Source organism: Microcaecilia unicolor, chromosome 5, assembly GCF_901765095.1.
Source record: "Microcaecilia unicolor chromosome 5, aMicUni1.1, whole genome shotgun sequence".
Taxonomy (NCBI): domain Eukaryota; kingdom Metazoa; phylum Chordata; class Amphibia; order Gymnophiona; family Siphonopidae; genus Microcaecilia; species Microcaecilia unicolor.
This window is the reverse complement of record NC_044035.1, coordinates 126,472,139-126,494,075: the sequence shown is the minus strand read 5'-3', so window position 1 is coordinate 126,494,075 and position 21,937 is coordinate 126,472,139. Positions and strand designations below refer to the sequence as shown.

Below are 21,937 nucleotides of genomic sequence, written 5' to 3'. Positions count from 1 at the left end.
TAAGGGACTCATTTTCCTAAATTCTATATGGTTTATTTCTATCTCTAAAAAGAAAAAAAGTTAAAATTGTGGCCTCATTTCTTAATTGGTGGATCTTATATGTGCAGGTTTGTAAAATGGGGAAGCTACATATGGAATGGGTGCCACTTGCACATGGCAGCTGGAAAATCACCACGTCCATGTGCAAATGCTGACATCCCCATATGGAAGCTCCGGGTCCATGCCTTCATTTTTTCAGTGTAGACATTTGGAAAATGACTGTCCCCGCTGCATGTTCTGGCAAATACATGTGCACTCCTGCAGGTATTTTAGAAACAGCTCTGTGTTAGCAGATTCTTTTCTAAAATACCACCGGAATTGGGAATGTCCCAACCTGGACATCTCAATTCTGATCTCTGTGTTCTATGCAAAATGGGGCTGTATGCATTCTGACCACACAAAAGCTAAAATTATTTTGGTAAATCCTTAAATTACTGTGTGCTAATGACACTGCCTAGAAATATCTAATTCAAACTAAGGCCCTGTTTACTAAGCCGCATTATAGGCGCACTAGCATTTTTAGTGTGTGCTAAAAATTAGCAAGCACTAACGCTAGAGACACCCATAGGAATAAACGGATGTCTCTAGCATTTAGCATGTGCTAAAAACTCTAGTGCACCTTAGTAAACAGGGCCCTAAGGGGTCCTTTTTCTAAGCTATGGTAAGCACTAATGCGTGCTTACCACAGCAAAAAAAGGGCTTACTGTAGGGTGCGCTCATGTGGCCCATGGTAATTTTTGCATGTGTGCGCACTACCCACATCCTAAAAAATAAAATTTATTTTTTAGCGCTGGAGGCAGGTTGGGGTGGAGAGTAGATCTGTTGTGTGCTAATTGGTTAGCGCAGCTACATTGCAGTGCGTTAATTACTACATGATTAGAGTGTGAGCCCTTACCGCCTACAAAATAGGTGTTAGTAAGTGCTCGCACACTAATGGCCACACACTAATGGGAAACTTAGCACGTGGCAATTAATGCTTGAAATTGAAAAAAATTGGCCATTTTACCTACTCAGTAAAAATGGCTTTAGTGCGCAGGAATGGTACGCGTGAGCACGTGCTAAGGCCACTTTTTACTACAGCTTAGTAAAAGGGCCCCCTATGTAAATTATTTTATGTACCAGTACAACGGTGAAGAGTCGTACCATCAAATGGAAACACAAGTATCTTCACATAGGGGTCCTTTTACTAAGCTGATGTAAAAGGGGGCCTGCGCTAGCATCGGTGTGTGTTTTTGACACACGCTGAGTCCCCCTTTTACCACAGCAGGTAAAAGGACATCTTGTTTTCTCCAAAAGAAATGGTCGTGCGGTAAGTTAACCACTTGCTGCGTGACCATTTCAGGGGGAGCCCTTACCATTGAGGTGGCGGTAAGGGCTCCCATGCTAACTCGGTGATAACCAGGCAGTGATTACCACTGGGTAAGCACCAGCACTACAAAAATAGAAAATATTTTTGTAGTGCCAGAAATGGCATGCACTGGGGCTGGGAACTGTCGCCAGGCACCTGCAGTATCCAGATAGTAGTCCCATATTGGAGCACGGCAAGCCTGTTGCCATGCGCCAACCCTTTAGTAAAAGGGCCCCCTAGTTTTCCTTTCTTCCCAAATGATCAAATGTTGACAAAGTGCAAAACTTTTATATAAAGAATTTCTCAAAAAAATAGATGATTCCTACAAAAGGGTTGTCGAATTATGGTACCATTGACGTATACTGTGCAAAGTGGTGTAATGATATCAGACCATCTGACAATTAAGCAGACTAGAGCACAAGAAGGCTTTGCAACTTGCCCAGAGTCACAATGCGAACCATTGGAAGTGGAGTCATAACTCAGCTCTTCATTTCCATCTAAAGTCTTCAGTCTCCAGTCTCAGTGCTGTGCCTGAATCACTGTGCCATACATTCTTCCTCTTTTTCATTAAGCTAATGACATGCTCATTAAATGGTCAATGTCCCTTTGCAGGCATAGCTAAGGAAGTTCTGAGTAAAACAAAGATTTCTGAACAGCTAGTGAAACAGATGAAGAGAGCAGAGATCCATGAAAGAATGGAACTTATCACTGAGGTCCTGCAGATTCTATCAGAGAATGGTGAGTCTCTTCAACGCTTTATTGAGTCTGATATAATATGGATCTCAGGCTTCCAGCCTTTTTGTGCCAAACTTAGACACCTATGCAATTGAGATGAAATGCAATGTCCATTTGAAATTGTGCTGCTGTGCCAGCCAAAAAAGATAGCTGTACTTCATTGAAGCATATTTCACAGGCTGGTTTTCAAAAAAAATGCATTTAAGTGTTTTTCCAACACAGCAGCTCATTTGTGAATTGAAAAAGCTTTTGTGCATAGCTGACTACAGTACATGTGAACTTTCATTTTAGAGACTGACTAGTTTGTGAACTTCTTTGTAAAAGGGAAATGGGACTTCATATACATCCTTTCTGTGTTTTTTGCAACTACATTCAAAGTGGTTTACATAGTATGTACAGGTACTTATTTGTACCTGAGACAATGGAGGGTTAAGTGACTTACCCAGAGTCACAAGGAGCTGTGGTGAGAATCAAACCCAGTTCCCCAGGATCAAAGTCTGCTGCATTAACCACTAGGCTACTCCTCCACACAAAGAAATAGAAAATAGGGCTCAACATTTTAAAAAATCATGTAAAACATCAAGATATCAATGTTTTTACACATTTACAGGTGTTTTTGTGTGTTATTTTGCATATTGTTCTCTTTTGCAAAACATTTTGCACTTTAGTATATCAGTTCCTATAAGGTTTATTTTATGAAGTTATTTGTGACATTTACATCCCACATTATCCCAAACAAGTTTGAGTTCAATGTGGCTTACAATAAACAGTTTAGGATACATAACAAAGAATAATGCAAAAGAAAGTAATTTGTTGTAAGAATCCAATTTTACAATACAGTATCATAAATGTAATGGGATAGCTATGGTTGTTTAACATTTAGAAAATCTATTATGAATGAGAAATTGTACATGAAGCAAGGAGAAAGTTAATGCTAAATAGAGTAATAACCAATTTCAGGTAATAATTAATCATTTGAGATACGGTTGTTCTTTGTGAGGGTTTGTTTGAATAGGAACAATTTGAGGATTTTGCGGAATCTAGTATATTCCTGTACATTTCTTATTTTGGGTGGTAAGGAGTTCCACCATTTGGTTCCTAGGTAAGTGAAGTCTGCAGAGTGGACAGTTTTGTAGATCACTTTTTTGCAATTCGAGAGGTGTAATCTGAGATAGTTTCTTGCCTCATATTTAGTGTTTCTTTGAGGTAAATTTATTAATGGTACCATATACCATATAGCCTGGAGCTGTGCCATTAAAACTTACCTACAGTAGGCAAATATTATCAATGTTAATGTTATGGAAACTGTTAATATATGGCCTAGCTTTAAGGCTACCACTGGAATATTGCTGGCCAAAGCTATGCAGCCTAAAAACAACTGAAAAAGTACTGACTAGGCCAAACAACAAGTAAGTGATTTAATATTTGAGAATCTGCAAAAAGCAGGTCTGAACAATGAGTCCTGCCACAAATTGGTACAATTTTTAATTCAAATATAGCACCTGTAATGAAAGATCAGATGAATAAAATGGAGCTTATTAGTTTTGGTATACAATGATACAGAGGTAATACAGAGTTCATGAGAAAGGTATGAGACGCATTGCAGCCGGAAGATGTGAAACTGTTATCTCAACGCTTCCCAAACATGCTGATAATTAGCAGTAGCTGAGAACGGAAGGAGGTGGGCACATCTGACAGCAGATCGCGTGGGAAAGTATGATCTCAGAAGTTGAGAAAGATTAGGAGCAAGGTTTCTCACCATTCACTTCTATGGAGAGGTTTGTGTATAAAAGAGGGGGGATTTTGGCTTAGTTTGAGAGTCTTTTCTCCAAAGCTGTCAGACGGCGAAGCCCTGTCCGGTTGTACCCAGAATCTGTCTGCTGAATGTACCTGATTAAAGTCTGATGTACAAATAAAATCCTTATTCGAAATGATGATTTGTGGGCTTAACTTAATGATGAAAGGCTGTAAGTATAAATGCTTCTGCTGTATCAGGCTATCACTCGCTGCATTATATAACTTGTAACCTAAATCCAGTTTGTCATAAGGCTGGTATCTGTTTCTTGCCAGTGCTGAGAGGCGGACTAATGCGGGTCTCTTAGATCTAACGTCTCTTTCAGTGGCAACTCCTCTTAGAACTTCACAACCCCCTGATTGCCCCAGTTCTAGGGCTATTCAGAGATGGAGTCAGATTAAGGTCATTTAAGCCTTCTTGGGGGGGCTCGGGACCCCTAAATACAAGACATTGGTGACCCAGCGTTCGATTTAAACACGCCATGCGAATTTTTGTCAAAGTGGGGATAGATTCTAGCTCTTGACTAAAATTCTGTTGTTTTATCTTCCAATTGATTGCTGTCCTTTTCTTGCCTTTTCTTGCCCCATCACTGTCTTTCAATATTCTGTTCTGTTCTTTCTCACCCCTTTTTTTTCTTTCTCCCATCCTGTCCGTCTCTTTGATTTGCGTGATGTGCGCAAGAGTGTGCTTGTTGTGTGTGAATGGTGCATAACTACGAATCCAGGCGACTGCGATTTGGGGTTTGCTGTAAGTTTATTTCAATGTTCAAAATCTTTGGATTGGTCTTTATGCTAGCAATTCTCGCTTAACAATCCTTAGAGATTGCGCATTTTCTGCTTCCAATCCCACCCTGTGTTCTGTCTGAATCCCTCCTTTTCAAATCCTCTTTCTATTAGTCCCCTGGGTCTAATCCTGCTCTTTTTCTCTTCTGTATGTTCCCGTATCGGAGGAAGTCCCTTTATTCTAGGAGAACAGCACGCTTTCAAATTGCTCTCTCCCTTAAAATCCTTCTGGTTTCTCTGTTCTTATAATCACTCTTCAAAACTGACAGACAGCCCCCACCTTTTCACATCTGCTATTGCCTTCCACTTACACTAGATCTTGTGCTGAAACTGCTATCCACGAGATTTTGTTTTTTCAATGTCTCGAGACTGTCCCTTTTAATATTCTTCCTCACTTTTTCTGTTGGACTTCCTACAACTCTCTTTCTTTTTGTAGCTAAAAACAGTAATTACGGTGTTCAGCTTTGTAGCTGTTTACCGTCGTCCAACTGCTGTTCTCCTCTTATCTAATCAGTTCCTTCAGTCTTCTGAACTATGCTTTCTCTCTAACCACTCAGCCCACACCCCCCCTTCTTGTCCACACTTTTCTCGGCTCTTTTTCATAGTGCAGCATGAATAACTGCGTAGTATCTCTTATTCCGTTCTTTTTCCTTTGCATCTTTGTGTGTGTCTTTGCACTCTGTCTGAATTGTATTTTTGTGTGAACTATCCTGTTCCGTCTCTGCTTTTCTTATTTCTCATTTCCACCTGTCAAAATCTTTATTATTTACTGCGTAGTTCAACTGATTGCTCTTTTTCACAGCTGCTCAGTCCTGTGCTCTTACCCCACCCTCATAGCCATTTTTCTTTCCTTAAGTCCAATCTGAATCCCTTCCTCCACAACATTTTGTTCTTGTCCCCCTTTTTGTGCCACAATAATCCTCCCTGCCCTTCTCTCTGATGCTCTACCGACTCCTACACCATATGTCTGTGGTCCGTGTAAAATTTATAAGGGTGTGGCCCGCACGGTACCAATTGGGGTAACTTGATACCTTACATACACCTTTTTGGCTTCTTGTGCAAACCAGAAATCATTTTTTTATTTTTTGATTTCCTAGAAAACTTTTTTTTTTCCTTCTCAGTCCCATGTGGTGTGAGTTTTGATTCTCTTTCCACAACCAAGCTTATTACATTACTAGTAAATATATACTCCCTCTTGGGCTTCGAATCTGCCTTTGTAAATCTATTTAAACTTGCCCGAAGAGTTGTAAGTTCTAAACCCCTTTTTCTCACATTTTTTTAATATCCTTATTCAGGCTTCCGAAACTGCCATTTCTTTCTGTAGCTTTTAAAGGTTTTCCCTAACAAGTGCTGTAGTTCACTATCTCAAGGACATGAGAATCTGGGAAGCTTGCCCACTTTAGCTGCCTTATCAGTCCAGCACTGCTTTGGCAGAAGAGGCTCTACAGTTCACTTTTAAAAGCTCAAGAAAGTGATTTTTTTTTTTTTCTCTCCCCCTTTTCCGTTCGTTTTTATCCCTGTTCTATGCTGAAGTGGTACAACAGTCTTTTACACAGGTATCTTTCAACTCCGGTTTCCCCTCAAAATTGGTTCCTTAAGCAGGCACCATAATTGTAAAATGACTTATCTTTTCATGCCTCATGCTGCCAAGTCCGTTGTAAGTGCACTTCTGAGCATGTAAGAATGTACGGATGTATTTCTTTGCTTTCACTGTATCTTAGTCTTACTCTGCATTCTCCTTTTATCAGGGCATACTTTTTTCTCCTCTTTTGTGTCATTTTATTAGGACGTTATCTCCCACTCCCCAATATTCACTGCTCATACTGCTTTGACTTTTGGGTGTTGCTCTCTATTTCATTCCATCTCCCTTAAACAAAGGCTTTCTCATTCTGTTTCTGAGCCATGATTTTAACCCCGAGACAGGTTTCTTTATTTTTGTGCTGCAAGTGACAGCTTGATAGACCTTATTGTGCTACACCATGTGGTTACAAAGTTTTAAAAGGGTATCTTTCCTTCAAACATACATTACTTGACTTTCCCCTTTAAAAAAACCAGCTTTCTCCTTCTTTGTCCTAGTGTGGTTTCCTGTGATCACATTACAATGCTTCTTAGCACATAAATCCTGTCGTAATCGTCTAGGAAGCTAAAAATTAACCCTTACTTAACAGAATCAAGCAATATGCTGGTAGTAATGAAATTGCCGTTTGAGAAGATGATGGCTGCGTGCCATGATAATACAGCGTTGCTTCACATCTCAAGTTATTTCCTGTTGTTTCTTTATAACCCAACCCACCTTCTCTTTCCTTCTAATGCTGCAGCTGTTCTGTTTGTCATCATTTAGACATATCATTTCAGTCACTGACTGGTATGTATGTTTTATGCCGAATCATTAGAAGTTCTTGGTGTAAGAATCACATGTTTTAATTTGTTTTTTTCCCTTTCACCTGTTTAGGCACAAAAGCTTCCTGCCATTGCATTCGGGTTTATTTTATTTACTATGTTCCTTTTCTGAGTGTATGGGTATTAATTTGTCATATTTATGGGTATTAACTTGTCATATTTGCATCACGATTCTAGTGTCCTGTTTCAAAATTTATTGATTTATATGTTTCTCTCATATTTTCCTGTTTAGATGCGACTTCCAACCTATCCGATACCCGCCCCAAAAGCATTGAATATGTATTTGCCTTTATTTCATTTATTCTAGGGGTATAGCTCCATTGATGCATGACAGTGATGTCTTTGGCTTTTTTGCTTCTGGCTAATGTGTTCCAACTACTGACTGTTTTATGGTACCATCCCCCAAGAGCTTACATGTGTTTAGCGTTACAAATCTTTCTTTCAATTCCCTTTTTTTTTTTATATTTACTTTATTTTCACTATTTTTGCAGTTTGTTTCAGGGGCTCTTCCCTGGGATATGCTATATTTTTATTTTATCCTGTTTTTATTTTATTTTTTATTTTTATTTTCTTATATACTAGTGTCACGCTATAACCATTTGCTTCGATACTGATGCCTGAGGCTTACACGCATTGGAGGGTCGCAAATCCTTCAATGCATGACAGTATCTTAATTAGTAGATTTGGAGCGGAATTCCATTCCATTTTCGGAGTGGCCTGCGGTTTCGGCATTATTGCCCACCTATAAGTTACTTGTATAGATGACCGCGGGGTTAATAAAGAGACGTCTAACGACTTTCGTTGCGATTGTATACAGGTTGACTAGGGCATCTAAATTATTTTTAGGACATTTAGGTAATGTGGATGCTGCCTAGCCATGAAATTTTTGCATGCTTGGGTGCTGAGTGGATGCCGCTATTGTGTGGGATGCCGCCAAAGCTTTAAAGGTCCATTGGGATGGTTAGTTGCGTGTGATTCCCTAAAACAGCGGAACCCCGTTGGACCGCTACTCTTCTACTTGCGAGACCTTGTTCGCTGGTCTTTTGAGTTCTTTTTGGGAGTGTTTGCAATGTCCCTTCTTGGGGGCTCTATCATGGGTTTATACTCATGGCTGATAGCCGGGACAGTTGTTAGCAGACAAGATAGTTTGGGATTACTCTTGTTTTTAGAAGCACACTCTGGGGAGTAGTTTTTATTAATTTGGGATAGAGTAGTATAAATATATAATAGCTGACACTACGTATTTATTTACTTTTGTACTGTCACTCTAGGCATATTTCTGTTCACAGTTTTTGTCTTGCTTTCTCCTAATGTCACTTGCGGTTAAAGCGTTGAGCTTTCCGCTAATTAGTAATTTTTATTTTGGGTCTCTATGTTGGAGTACATTAGCAGATGTTCTACTATCAGGATCATCATCACATGTTTTTGTAACCTGTTAGCACATTATCATTTCTAGGTCTCCTTGTTATCCCTAAAGCTGCCTTTTGAACCACTGACCTTGTACCAGGTTCTAGGACTGGTCAATATATATATTACTAATCTAGTTCATTGTTCTATAGCATGTTACAAGTCTGAAAATCGGTGTTTCAGTAACATATATGGTTATCCCCTGTTATTCTTATTATAGTATGTAGAAGTATCATGTTTTGTTTAATGTCTATATTTTGTTTTATTTTTATTTCTCTTGGTTTAAATTGCAAGTGTATATTTATGGTACCATACAAATGACCTAACTGAGTCAGCAAGTTATTTATTTATTTCTCTGCATACCTTCCCTGGGGAGTTCTTATCAACTGCAGGGATGAGTGATCCCCAGAGGATGTTCATTTTATGGTTTTTTATATAAACCTTAACTGACTTATTTATGCCATCTTACTTTATACGGGATCCCTTTTAAATAAAAGCTATGTATTGCACATTTTTAAAATGTTTTCTGCTTTAACTGTTATGCTGTTTAAATTGATGTGACATTCACTTCTTTAGTTTTTTCATGAATATAAAGCCTTCATTTTTGAAATCTCTCTATGATATGTGTGACATCTGAAAGCTTTTCATTATTTCCTTGTCTAAGAAAAAAGAAATATTTAATAACCATTATCCATTCTATGGAATAAATGCGGAAAATATTCCCTGGAACTGGCCATTTGGGGGATCATTTTGCGCTGCTCATAGATTTTGTAGTATTCTTGAACTGGGAATTGGTGAGGCTTTCAGACAGGAATGGCAACTATTGCTCATTTTGTCTCTCTGTCTTTCACTGTGAGTGATTGTGAGAAAAACTGATGTAGATTGTCTGTGTGTAATTTATGCTTTGTGTATCTAACTAACACCTTGCTTCAACTAACTCTTGCCACGTAGTGGTTTTGTCTTAAAGCGATATGCTTCTCCCTACTTCTTTGACTGATTGAAAAAGGTTACTATGTGAAGGTCAATCAAGAGTGTCTGCACTTTTTAATGTTTTTTTTTTCCTTCCATTTGTCTTTTTCAAGGAACCTTTTTCTGGCATTGCTTTTTTTTTTCCAAACCTCTTTCCGGGCCCCCATTTATACCCACAGCCCGCCTCCTAGCATTATGACTTCATTCAATCACTTAACCACATAAATTGCACTACTGGTCTGTTTCAAGTTTTGCCTTTCCCCAGATGGATTCAGGAATCCCGTTGACGTCCCTCACCGAGGAGACGACTGCTAGCAAAGAACAGCTACCCGATAATGTATCCGATCTGAAGGTTATGTTACAGCAAAGAATCGCTAAATTAAAAGACAGATGCACAACCTTACTTGGTTTCAGAAACGAGACATTATTGAGCGTGAGTTTCAACAGATGCATCAAGTGGTCCATGAACAAAAGAGACAGGCTCTCCACTTACTGAAGTTGCAAGAAAATTTGGCCTCTACCCTTCTTTTTGAATCATCTAACTTATAAGTCCTGCTGACCTCCTGCAGCTGAGGGCTCAACCCTTGGTGAATGGTAGTCATCGTAGGTGAAGATTCCATATCTATTGGCGATAAATGGCGACGCATTGCCCTCCATACATCAATAATTGAACATTTACCATCATCTCTAAATTTTAATTGTTTTTCTCTTTTGTTCCATATACTTTACCATTGTTATTTGATCATGCCTTTGTAATAATTACCAATCTGTCTTGCTATTTATGTAAATTGGCTTTTCATTATTGAACCCTTCTGGGTTCCCTTTTGCATGCCTAGAATAAAGACATGGAAAGATCCCAGTTTGTACACCACAAGTACATCTTCAAGATCTATCCTGGCCCAAATGATGTTAGATCCCCCAAGGTTGTGGCAATGACCTTTACACCTTGCAAACTACTGGACCACAAGTCTTGGGTCCATGTGAAAGATATACGTGTTTACTCAGCCGCAGATGTTACGAGCCTAACCATCTCAAGACCGGCAACTTCCTTCAGCAAGCCAGCCTGAAAATCCAGCCCTGTTAGATCTTCCAGATTCTTCAACGCTTCCACCGCCTCAACCATGATCGATGAAAGAGAATTTAGAACTGATACTTAATTTGAGAACTACTGTTACTGTTTATGGACATTATAGATTCATATTTTGTTTTATTTTCAGTTTAGCAACAATCCTGTCTAGATATTGAAAAGGTTTTATTTTTATTTTCCTATTATTTCCTTTATTGTTCTAATTGTTTTTCTAAGAGTTTCCCAGTTATTTCTGTTTTTCTAATTTAAATTGAAGTCGATATTGTTCAGATACAAGGGTAACATCAAACCCTAATACTAGCTAAGATATCATAATGTAGATGTAAACTCTGTTAGTATCAACCTGTTATGCAATTGTTTAACTTTGGTGTAGGCTTACTTGAGCCGCATGTCTTTCTGTAGGTTTGACTAAGCTCCAAGAGGGGTAACGGATATATACAATGCTTCCCATACTTCCAGGTCATTATGCATATGTCAAGATCCATGCATGACCTTGGTTAATATAAATTTTCCTAGGATTGACCATTTTTGCTGTATGAGGCAACCTCATACTTGCTATCCACTTATTAGTGCTCATGATTGGATACCAATGATGAGTACTAGTAAGGTCCAGGAATCCCGACCTGTTTAAGGATTCTGAATACCTACAACCTTAAACAGCCTGCAATCAGAGTACTATTTGTTGAGCCCATAACAATGCTTAATCAAAACCATTATTCCTTCCAAGGACCACTGAGACAGATACATTGGATTATCTCCCCATGCACTATGTTACAGATACATTGCTATTACCCGCATACCTATATTTCATGGGATTTTGTAAATGAGCTCATGGATTAGTCCCATTCATAAAAACATTTCTCGCTACAGGTTTGAGTAAGTCTCAACCGAAAACTAAACAAATTGTACCAGTTGATCTTAAGACTCAGATAATTTGATGGCCTCATAGAATACCTTCTGGAATGGATGGTACCAAGGTACGTTAACCCTGGTGTCACCCTATGGGATAGGGTGAAGAGGGGAATGTTAATATATGGCCTAGCTTTAAGGCTACCACTGGAATATTGCTGGCCAAAGCTATGCAGCCTAAAAACAACTGAAAAAGTACTGACTAGGCCAAACAACAAGTAAGTGATTTAATATTTGAGAATCTGCAAAAAGCAGGTCTGAACAATGAGTCCTGCCACAAATTGGTACAATTTTTAATTCAAATATAGCACCTGTAATGAAAGATCAGATGAATAAAATGGAGCTTATTAGTTTTGGTATACAATGATACAGAGGTAATACAGAGTTCATGAGAAAGGTATGAGACGCATTGCAGCCGGAAGATGTGAAACTGTTATCTCAACGCTTCCCAAAACATGCTGATAATTAGCAGTAGCTGAGAACGGAAGGAGGTGGGCACATCCGACAGCAGATCGCGTGGGAAAGTATGATCTCAGAAGTTGAGAAAGATTAGGAGCAAGGTTTCTCACCATTCACTTCTATGGAGAGGTTTGTGTATAAAAGAGGGGGGATTTTGGCTTAGTTTGAGAGTCTTTTCTCCAAAGCTGTCAGACGGCGAAGCCCTGTCCGGTTGTACCCAGAATCTGTCTGCTGAATGTACCTGATTAAAGTCTGATGTACAAATAAAATCCTTATTCGAAATGATGATTTGTGGGCTTAACTTAATGATGAAAGGCTGTAAGTATAAATGCTTCTGCTGTATCAGGCTATCACTCGCTGCATTATATAACTTGTAACCTAAATCCAGTTTGTCATAAGGCTGGTATCTGTTTCTTGCCAGTGCTGAGAGGCGGACTAATGCGGGTCTCTTAGATCTAACGTCTCTTTCAGTGGCAACTCCTCTTAGAACTTCACAACCCCCTGATTGCCCCAGTTCTAGGGCTATTCAGAGATGGAGTCAGATTAAGGTCATTTAAGCCTTCTTGGGGGGGCTCGGGACCCCTTAATTCTCGACAAAACATAGAAATGTAAAATATGATGGCAGATAAATATGATGACAGATAAATACCATGACACATCAAGGGCCAGATTCTATAAATGATGCCTAAAGGATTAGAGCAGAAAACGTTTCCAACTAAGCGTATTCTATAAGTGGCTCCTAGATTTAGGTACAATATATTATCCCAGCACCTAAAACTATGCACCTCCATTTACACCAACAAAAATATGGCATAAATCCCAGAATGTAGATTTAGGCACAGAGGGCCATATTCTGTAATTACAGGCCACTTTTACCAAGCTGCGGCAAAAGGGGGCCAGCACTGGCGTCGGGTCGTGTTTTTCATGTGTGCCGATGCTCCCTTTTACTGTAGTGGGTAAAAGGGAAGTCTCTCTTTCCTGCAGGAAATGGCCATGCAGCAAATAAAGCACTTGCCGCGGGACCATTTTGGTGGAAGCCCTTACCGCCACCCATTGAGGTGGCAGTAGGGGCTCCCGTGCTAGCCCGGTGGTAACCGGACAGCTTGCGGCACTGCCAGATTACTGCCGAGTACACTGGATATGATGGCAGGCTAGGGGTGGGAAGTACTGCTGAGCTGCTGCAGTAGCCTGGTGGTACGTCCTGTTTAGTGAGTGCTAAGCCAGCATTGGGCTTACCGCCGCTTAGTAAAAGGGGTCCTACGTGCATAAATTTTGGAACAAAAGGGGTCCTATGTGCGTAAATTTTGGAACGACCATGAAATGCCCATTTCCCTGCCCATATCCATGTCCCTTTTTGCCTGTGTGCATTACAAGTTAGGCTCACTGTGTTACAGAATACACTTAGTGAGTTATGCAGGTAAATTCTAATTATTGCCAATTAGTGCTCATTCACAGCAGCGAACAACAAACGGCGACCAGGGCAGAGGCAGTCTGCCCTTCCATCTCAGCCTCCGCTCATCTGCCCAGCCACCTGAAACTGCAGCAGCAAACAACAAAAGAACAGCAAGCGGCGTCCAGAACAGAGGCGGTCTGCCCATCCATCTCAGCCTCCGTTCACTCGCCCAATCGAGAACGAAGAAGCGACCGAGCTTCTCCCCTGTCTAAGATCTCACAAGACCGCGTGGTCGCGATCGCACATTGTCGTGCTTCTGGTCTAACCCGGGGTGGCGGCAGCGTCGAGGGGAACAAGAGAGGGGAGGCGGAGGTGCCCTAAAGATTGTCTCCATGGGATCCGAAGCCCGGCAGCACAAGTGGCCTGGAACTGTCACCTTCCTAGTGATTTCAGACCCCAGGCATCAATGTGGCACTCATAGCCAAGGAGTCTCTTGCCAAGGTACCCCTCATGAAAAGCCTACTTTCTCTGGCCACCCAGCTTTGAGCTACTTCTGCCTGCTCGACTGGTACATCAGCCATGCATTAAAGCTGCCGGCTCCTCGGATTTCTACCTCCAACCTCTGATATAGCTCTACCAGAATACCTCTAAACAGTTTCCTACCTCCAACCACTGTTACAGCTCTCAGAGTCACGGAGACTCTGCATCCTGGAGCAACACCTCCAATTCACCTGACTGTAAGTAAATTATCTGTATCTATTTATATTTAAAAACAAATACAAAGACCAAAGTCCAACCACATATGTCAGGGGCGCCAAGTGGAGATGTGAGCCCTTGTGCCTGATGGAGGAAGAATTCCCACCGAGCTGTCAGCCAACCCCCGAGTTCCCCCTGTGTCTCCCTCCGTTCCCAAGGGGTTGAGCCCCCAGGTGCGGGAAGCCAACAGCAGGAACAACTGAGTCCAGAACAGAGTCCACGGGGCACAGCCAGGCAGCGGGCAAAGAAGGTCCAGGCACAAACAGTGGTCAATACCAGGCAGCAGACAGTAGAAAATTTAGGATCAGGCAAAGGTCAAAACCAGGCAGCAGACAGAAGCAAATCCAGAATCATGCGAAGGTCAATACCAGGCAGCAAACAGTAGAAAATCCAGGATCAGGCAAAGGCCAATACCAGGCAGCAGACAGAAGCAAATCCAGAATCAGGCAAAGGTCAATACCAGGCTGCAAACAGTAGAAAAACCAGGATCAGGCAAAGGTCAATACCAGGCAGCAGACAGAAGCAAATCCAGAATCAGGTGAAGGTCAATACCAGGCAGCAAACAGTAGAAAAACCAGAAGCACTGCAACTACCCAGAGAACTGAATAGAAGCCGAAGCATGGGAGGACTGGTGGCCTGGCTTTAAATAGTGCAGGAATTAGGCCCAAACATGCACAGCTGTCTTCAAGATGGCTGCCCCAAACAGCGACGCCCTCAAGCCCAAACATGGGCTTTCTTCCTGCGGCTGCGCAACACCAAGATGGCTGCCCCCTCCTAAGACGCCCACCTCTGAGATAGCCGCCCTCTCCTGGATATGCCCAAGTCCAAGATGGCCGCCATCTCTTCAGATGCCTATACCTTGCACAGGCAGGGAACATGACAACGTCCCCTATCAAAGACAGCATACCAAGAGTCCAAATTGAACTAATATCAAAATGAATACCAACAATTTACTCCTAGCAATTTACTCCTTATCACTGATCCATCTAACATTAACTACCCCACTTGCAGAAAGTAGCACCATCCCCATACTACATAATCACCAAAGACTGATTAGATACACTCCACCTCATCAAACCAACAGCAACCAAAACAAAGGAACATCACCAACATGCGGACAACCTCAACAGAAGGGAAAGAAACCCTATAACAAACCCACATTAACAAAGAAATGACAACTAACAAAAAGCCACACAACATCAAACACAGACGACCCACACCAAAAAATTCAAATGGGCTACATCAACGCCAGATCTGTAGTAAACAAAACAACAATAGTAACAGACTGGATCACGTCAGAAAACCTTGATCTAGTTTTCATCACTGAAACCTGGATCCATGATCTGAAGGACCTCATAACCCTAGATTTCTGCCCCCAGGATATAAAATCGCTCACTGGACCAGAAAGGAAAAGAGAGGCGGAGGCATAGCATTAATCTATCGATCCCAGTTTACCATCGAAACCACTGCCGAGTCCATAACACCCCAACTTGAAATTGCCTCCATCAGAGTCCGCAACAAAACCCTGCTTGATCATCTGAACTGTGTCTTGTTTTATAGACCACCAGGTAATTGGAACTAAGGCCAGATAATCTTCACTGACTTCATTTCGAACACATGTGCAACCAACGCCAATATACTAATATTAGGAGACATTAACCTCCATCTAGACAACCCAAACTCCACAAACACACGAGAATGTAAGGAATTCCTCCACTCAAGGGATCTCAAATGGCCTCAAATGCAAGCAACCCATGTCAAAGGGCACGCACTCAACCTCATCTGATACAAACTGTCAACAGACCAGAACCTAATAATAACAGATAGCAAATGGACAGAAACACCATGGACCGATCACTACAAACTAAACCTATCCCTAAAATGGTGGAAGAAGGGCTCAAACCGCACACAAGAACACACAACCTACAGCACCAGAGGCCAAATAGACCCAAAAACATTCTGGCAACAGATGTACAATAACGAATGGACAGCACAAACGGACTCCACACCCTATCTCACAGAATGGAATAAAAGATGCAGAAGTATACTAGATGAAATAGCACCCTTACTAACAAGAACCTCATGTAGGCATAACGCTATACCATGGTTCAATGATGAACTGAAAACATTAAAAATACAATCCAGGAAACTCAAACGAGCATGGAAAAAAAAAAGACAAACACACACTCAATGTATGGAAACAGATACAAAGAAAATACGCAATAAGACAAACCAAAAGGGCATACTACAAAATTAAAATAGGGCCTGATCACAAAGACACGAAGAAACTATACCAACTTATGAACAAACTATTAGACACTACGGCGGTCACTACAACCAATACAGATATGCCATCTGCAGACAAAGTTGCTAAATATTTCAATGAAAAAATTACAAACCTTCGCAAAACGCTACCTCAGGACAATACCGAGATCGAAAACTTCATCAGTAATCTGGATCTAACCCCCGTAGAATACCCAGCTGACCGAAATTGGTCAAACTTCACTCTCCTCACCGTCGAAAAAGTCACCAAGGCGATCAAAAGGTTCTCTAACACCCACTGTAAATTGAATACCTGCCCCAGCTACCTAATAAAATCCGCCCCTGACCGCTTCATAACTGACCTCACATACCACCTAAACTACCCGCTACCACTCAGAGTGGCAGTCATCTACCGCCCCCCTGATAAATCCTTCTCTTCCTTCCATACCGACTTCGATCCTTGGCTCTCTGTTTTTCTTGAACCCTCATCTCCTGTCTCTCATTCTCGGAGACTTCAATATACATGCTGATGACCCATCCGACCCTCATGCTTCTAAGTTCCTCACCCTAACATCCTCCTTCAACCTCCAGCTGTGCTCTACCACCCCTACTCACCGTGACGGCCATTGTCTTGACCTCATCCTCTCCTCATCCGGCTCACCCTCCAATTTCCAAGCTTCAGCTCTTCCTCTCTCCGACCACCACCTGATCACATTCACACTTCTCCACCCCCCTCCGCCCCGCCCAACCTTAACCACCACATCCAGGAATCTCCAGGCCATTGACCCCCTCACCTTATCCGCTAGTATCCCTAATCTCCTCCCATCCATCATGTCCTCCGAGACTGTCGACAAAGCGGTCTCCGCTTACAATGCCGCTCTCTCCTCTGCTCTTGACACCCTCGCACCTTCCACCACCCGTCCCACAAAGCGTACTAATCCCCAGCCTTGGCTGACCCCTTGCATCTGCTACCTTCGCTCCTGCGCACAATCTGCTGAACGCCTCTGGAGGAAATCTCGTACTCATCCAGACTTCCTTCACTATAAATTCATGCTATCCTCCTTCCACTCCTCCCTATTCCTTGCAAAACAGGACTATTACAACCAATTGACCAATTCTCTCAGCTCCAACCCCCGTCGTCTCTTCGCCACCCTTAACTCTCTCCTCAAGGTGGCCCCCGCTCCCACTCCCCCCCCTCACTCTCTCCTCAATCACTGGCTGATTACTTCCACGACAAAGTGCAAAAGATCAACCTTGAGTTCACTACCAAGCCATCACCTCCCACCCCCCCTCTCTTCACCCATTAACCCTCTCCCTCAACCAACCAACCCAGGCCTCCTTCTCCTCCTTTCCAGAGATCACCGAGGATGAAATCTCCCGCCTTCTTTCCTCCTCGAAATGCACCACCTGTTCCTCTGATCCCATCCCCACCAACCTACTTAACACCATCGCCCATACTGTCAACCCCTCCATCTGTCGCATCCTTAACCTCTCTCTCTCCACTGCAACTGTCCCTGATACCTTCAAGCACGCCCTAGTCACACCTCTCCTCAAACAACCATCACTTGACCCTACCTGCCCCTCCAACTATCGCCCCATCTCTCTCCTACCCTTCCTCTCCAAAATACTTGAACGCGCCGTTCATAGCCGCTGTCTTGATTTTTTCTCCTCTCATGCCATCCTCGACCCATTCCAATCCGGCTTCCTCCCTCTCCACTCGACAGAAGCAACACTCTCTAAAGTCTGCAATGACCTGCTCCTGGCCAAATCTAGAGGCCACTACTCCATCCTCATCCTCCTCGATCTCTCTGCCGCTTTTGACACTGTCAATCACGATCTACTTCTCGCCACTCTGGCCTCATTTGGGTTCCAGGGCTCTGTCCTCTCCTGGTTCTCCTCCTATCTCTCCCACCGCACATTCAGGGTGCACTCTCATGGATCTTCCTCCACTCCCATCCTGCTATATGTTGGTGTTCCCCATGGATCTGTCCTCGGACCCCTTCTCTTCTCTATCTACACCTCTTCCCTAGGCTCACTGATCTCATCTCATGGCTTCCAGTATCATCTCTACGCTGATGATACCCAGCTCTATCTCTCCACACCAGTCATCACCTCAGAGACCCAGGCCAAGGTATCGGCCTGCTTATCCGACATTGCTGCCTGGATATCCAACCGCCACCTGAAGCTGAACATGTCCAAGACCGAGCTCCTCGTCTTTCCACCTAAGCCCACTTCTCCTCTTCCCCCATTCTCTATCTCAGTTGATGGCACCCTCATTCTCCCCGTCTCATCTGCCCGCAACCTCGGGGTCATCTTCGACTCCTCCCTCTCCTTCTCTGCGCATATCCAGCAGACTGCCAAAACCTGTCACTTCTTCCTTTTCAACATCAACAAAATTCGCCCTTTCCTCACTGAGCACACCACCCGAACTCTCATCCACGCTCTCATTACCTCTCGCCTCAACTACTGCAACTTGCTCGTCACTGGCCTCCCACTCAGCCATCTATCCCCCCTTCAATCCATTCAGAACTCTGCCGCACGTCTTATATTCCACCAGAACCGATATACTCATATCACCCCTCTCCTCAAGTCACTTCACTGGCTTCTGATCAGATACCGCATCCAATTCAAGCTTCTCCTCCTTACTTACAAGTGCACCCGGTCTGCTGCTCCTCAATACCTCTCTACCCTCATCTCCCCCTACGTTCCTGCCCGCAACCTCCGCTCACACGACAAATCCCTCCTCTCAGTACCCTTCTCCACCATTGCCAACTCCAGGCTCCGCTCATTTTGCCTTGCCTCACCCTATGCCTGGAACAATCTTCCTGAATCCCTACGCCAAGCCCCCTCCCTACCCATCTTCAAATCCTTGCTTAAAGCTCACGTCTTCAATGCTGCATTCGGAACCTAACCTTTCGAACATATAGGTTGCCCCAATCTGTCTGACCTTTCAGATTAACTGTACATTTGTCTTTTAGATTGTAAGCTCTTCGAGCAGGGACTGTCCTTCCATGTTAAATTGTACAGCGCTGTGTAACCCTAGTAGCGCTTTAGAAATGCTAAGTAGTAGTAGTAGTAGTAACAAGGTCTCTTCCCAAGGAAAACAGCAATATCCTACTCACCCCAATACCATAAGACACCAAGAAAAACATAAATTAAATCACCAACTACTGACCAGTAGCATCTATTCCACTGGTAATCAAATTGATGGAAAGTATGGTAACCAAGCAACTTACTGACTATCTAAACAAATTCTCAATACCACATGAATCACAATCAGGATTTCGCCCCCTCCATAGCACTGAAACAGTACTAATCACTCTCTTAGCGAAATTCAAGCAAGAAATAGCAACAGGTAAAAGCATACTCCTCCTCCAATTCGACATGTCCAGTGCATTTGACATGGTAAACCATAATATACTACTAAGACTCCTAGACTACTTCTGGATCAGAGGAAATATACTTAGTTTGGATCAAGGGTTTCCTAATGTCTTGTCCACAAAGAGGGTGAGCCCTTAGGTCCCGTAAGGCCCAGAAGGACCTCAAAGGACAGCCGTGCAACCCCAAGTCTTCACCCGCGGCGACCACCGTTCACCAAGGGTTGAGCCCCCAGCTGCAGGCGGTCAACGGGACTTCAGGAACCGCGGGGTTGACGGACTGACCTGGGCTGGAACCGGGAGAGAAGCGGGCAGGTGGAATAGAAATGTCCACAAACTGGCAGCAGATCAGGGCAGACAGCTAACTGCGTAGTCGGAGTCAGGCAAGAGGTCAAGGCAGGCGGCTAGTAGAGAAGTCAAAGTCAGGCTAGAGGTCTAGGCGGGCAGCTAGGCAGGGATAACCAGGGAACAGTCCAAAGTCCAGAAACTGCAACACCAGGAAAACGACGAAACACAGGAACCACAGAGATTGGCCTCGGGAACAGAACCTGAAGCAAAGTGCAAGCTCAGTTCCCTTCCTTAAATACAGTACAACATCAGCCGCCCCGCCCCCGTAGGTACAGCCGACCAATCCGGCCCTAGGTATCGGCAGAGCCCCTCTGATTGGCTCTGTCTGATTCCCCAGGCGGGACCACCAACTTGGCCTCCCAATCCGGCACCTCAGAGGCGGAGCTCCGGGCCCTCCCGCCCGGGAGGGAAGAAGACGCCGGCCATCGCGCCTCGGCGCCGCCTCCTTCGGCGGTGCAAACATAGCCCCCAAAGCCGGCGACCGAGAGACCGGCGGCCGCAGTCGCCGGCCTCCGGCCCCGGATGGAACAGCCATCACTGCGGCGGCCCCCGGCTCCCCGCCGAGGCCTCCGGACCGCTACCCCTCGCTGCGGAGGACGCTGGCTCCCGCCCCCCACGGCAGAGGAGCCGGAAGGAGCGCAGGACGCGACAGTATCCCCCCCGGATGCCCCCCTCCTCCTGGGGCCAGGTTTAAGAGGATATCGATCATGGAAGGCCCTTACCAACTCCGGAGCATGTACATTGGTAGCCGGTTCCCAGGAATTGTCTTCGGGACCGAAATGCTTCCAAGATAGCAGGTAGTGCAGCTTCCCCCGTTGCCTCTTGGAGTCAATGATTTCTTCAACCTCATACTCGGGATCAGGGGTCAGCCTCCGGAACGACACATTCTTTATTCTGTGGATGCCATTTGGACCCCCGGAAACTCTTCAGCAGAGAAATATGGAAGGCATTATGAACCCGCAGAGTACTAGGTAGCCGCAGGCGGTATGTCACCGCTCCAATCCGAGACTGGATAGTAAACGGCCCGATGTACCGTGGCCCCAACCTCCGAGAAGGTACCCGGAGCCTTAGGTATTTGGTGCATAACCATACCTTTTGCCCCGGCTGCAATACCGGGGCGGGACGCCGGTGTCGGTCAGCAAACGACTTGTACTTGGCGGCCACTCTTTGTAGTTGTTCACGGGCCATAGTCCAGACTCCTTGCAGGTCTGCCAGGGTTCGAGTGACCATGGGCGTAGAAGAGTCAGAAGGAATGGGTGATGGAAGCCGCGGGTGTTGTCCATATACCATGAAAAACGGAGATTGCCCCGAGGCGGAATGTTTACTGTGGTTATAGGCAAACTCGGCCCACGGAAGAAGGGATGCCCAGTTGTCTTGCCGCTTGTTGACAAAGGCCCGCAAGAACCCTTTCAACGTTTCGTTAATCCGTTCGACCATACCGTTGGGTCTGTGGATGATAGGCCGAGGAGAAATGGGTAACAACCCCCAGAGCGGAACACAGGGCTCTCCAGAATCGTGAAGTGAACTGGGTTCCACGGTCACTGATGATCCTGACAGGTAGCCCATGGAGCCAGAAAATATGCTGAATGAACTGCTGGGCTAACAATGCTGCCGACGGAAGCCCTGGCAGGGGAACGAAATGTGCCATACGGGAGAACCGGTCTACCACAACCCAAATCACGGTGTGTCCCTGGGAACGGGGAAGGTCCGTAATGAAATCCATAGACAATTCCTCCTAGGGAGCTGCAGGAATGGGCAACGGCTGCAGATCTCCCCAGGGGCGCCCTACCACAGACTTAGTCCGGGCACAGGTAGGGCAGGTCGTGACAAACTGAAGGATATCTTGCCTCATGTGAGACCACTGGTACTGT

The 21,937-nt window shown here is 44.0% G+C and overlaps 1 protein-coding gene across 1 annotated transcript in view; it reads left to right on the top strand.

Moving 5' to 3' along the window:
- The window catches only part of LOC115471279 (rap1 GTPase-GDP dissociation stimulator 1-like), a 135,705-nt gene that overhangs the window by 22,995 nt on the left and 90,773 nt on the right, over positions 1-21,937 (top strand). The window contains exon 5 of the mRNA XM_030204980.1: positions 2,000-2,125. Within this exon, the coding sequence (XP_030060840.1) occupies positions 2,000-2,125 (126 nt within the window). The remainder of the gene's footprint in view (positions 1-1,999; positions 2,126-21,937) is intronic.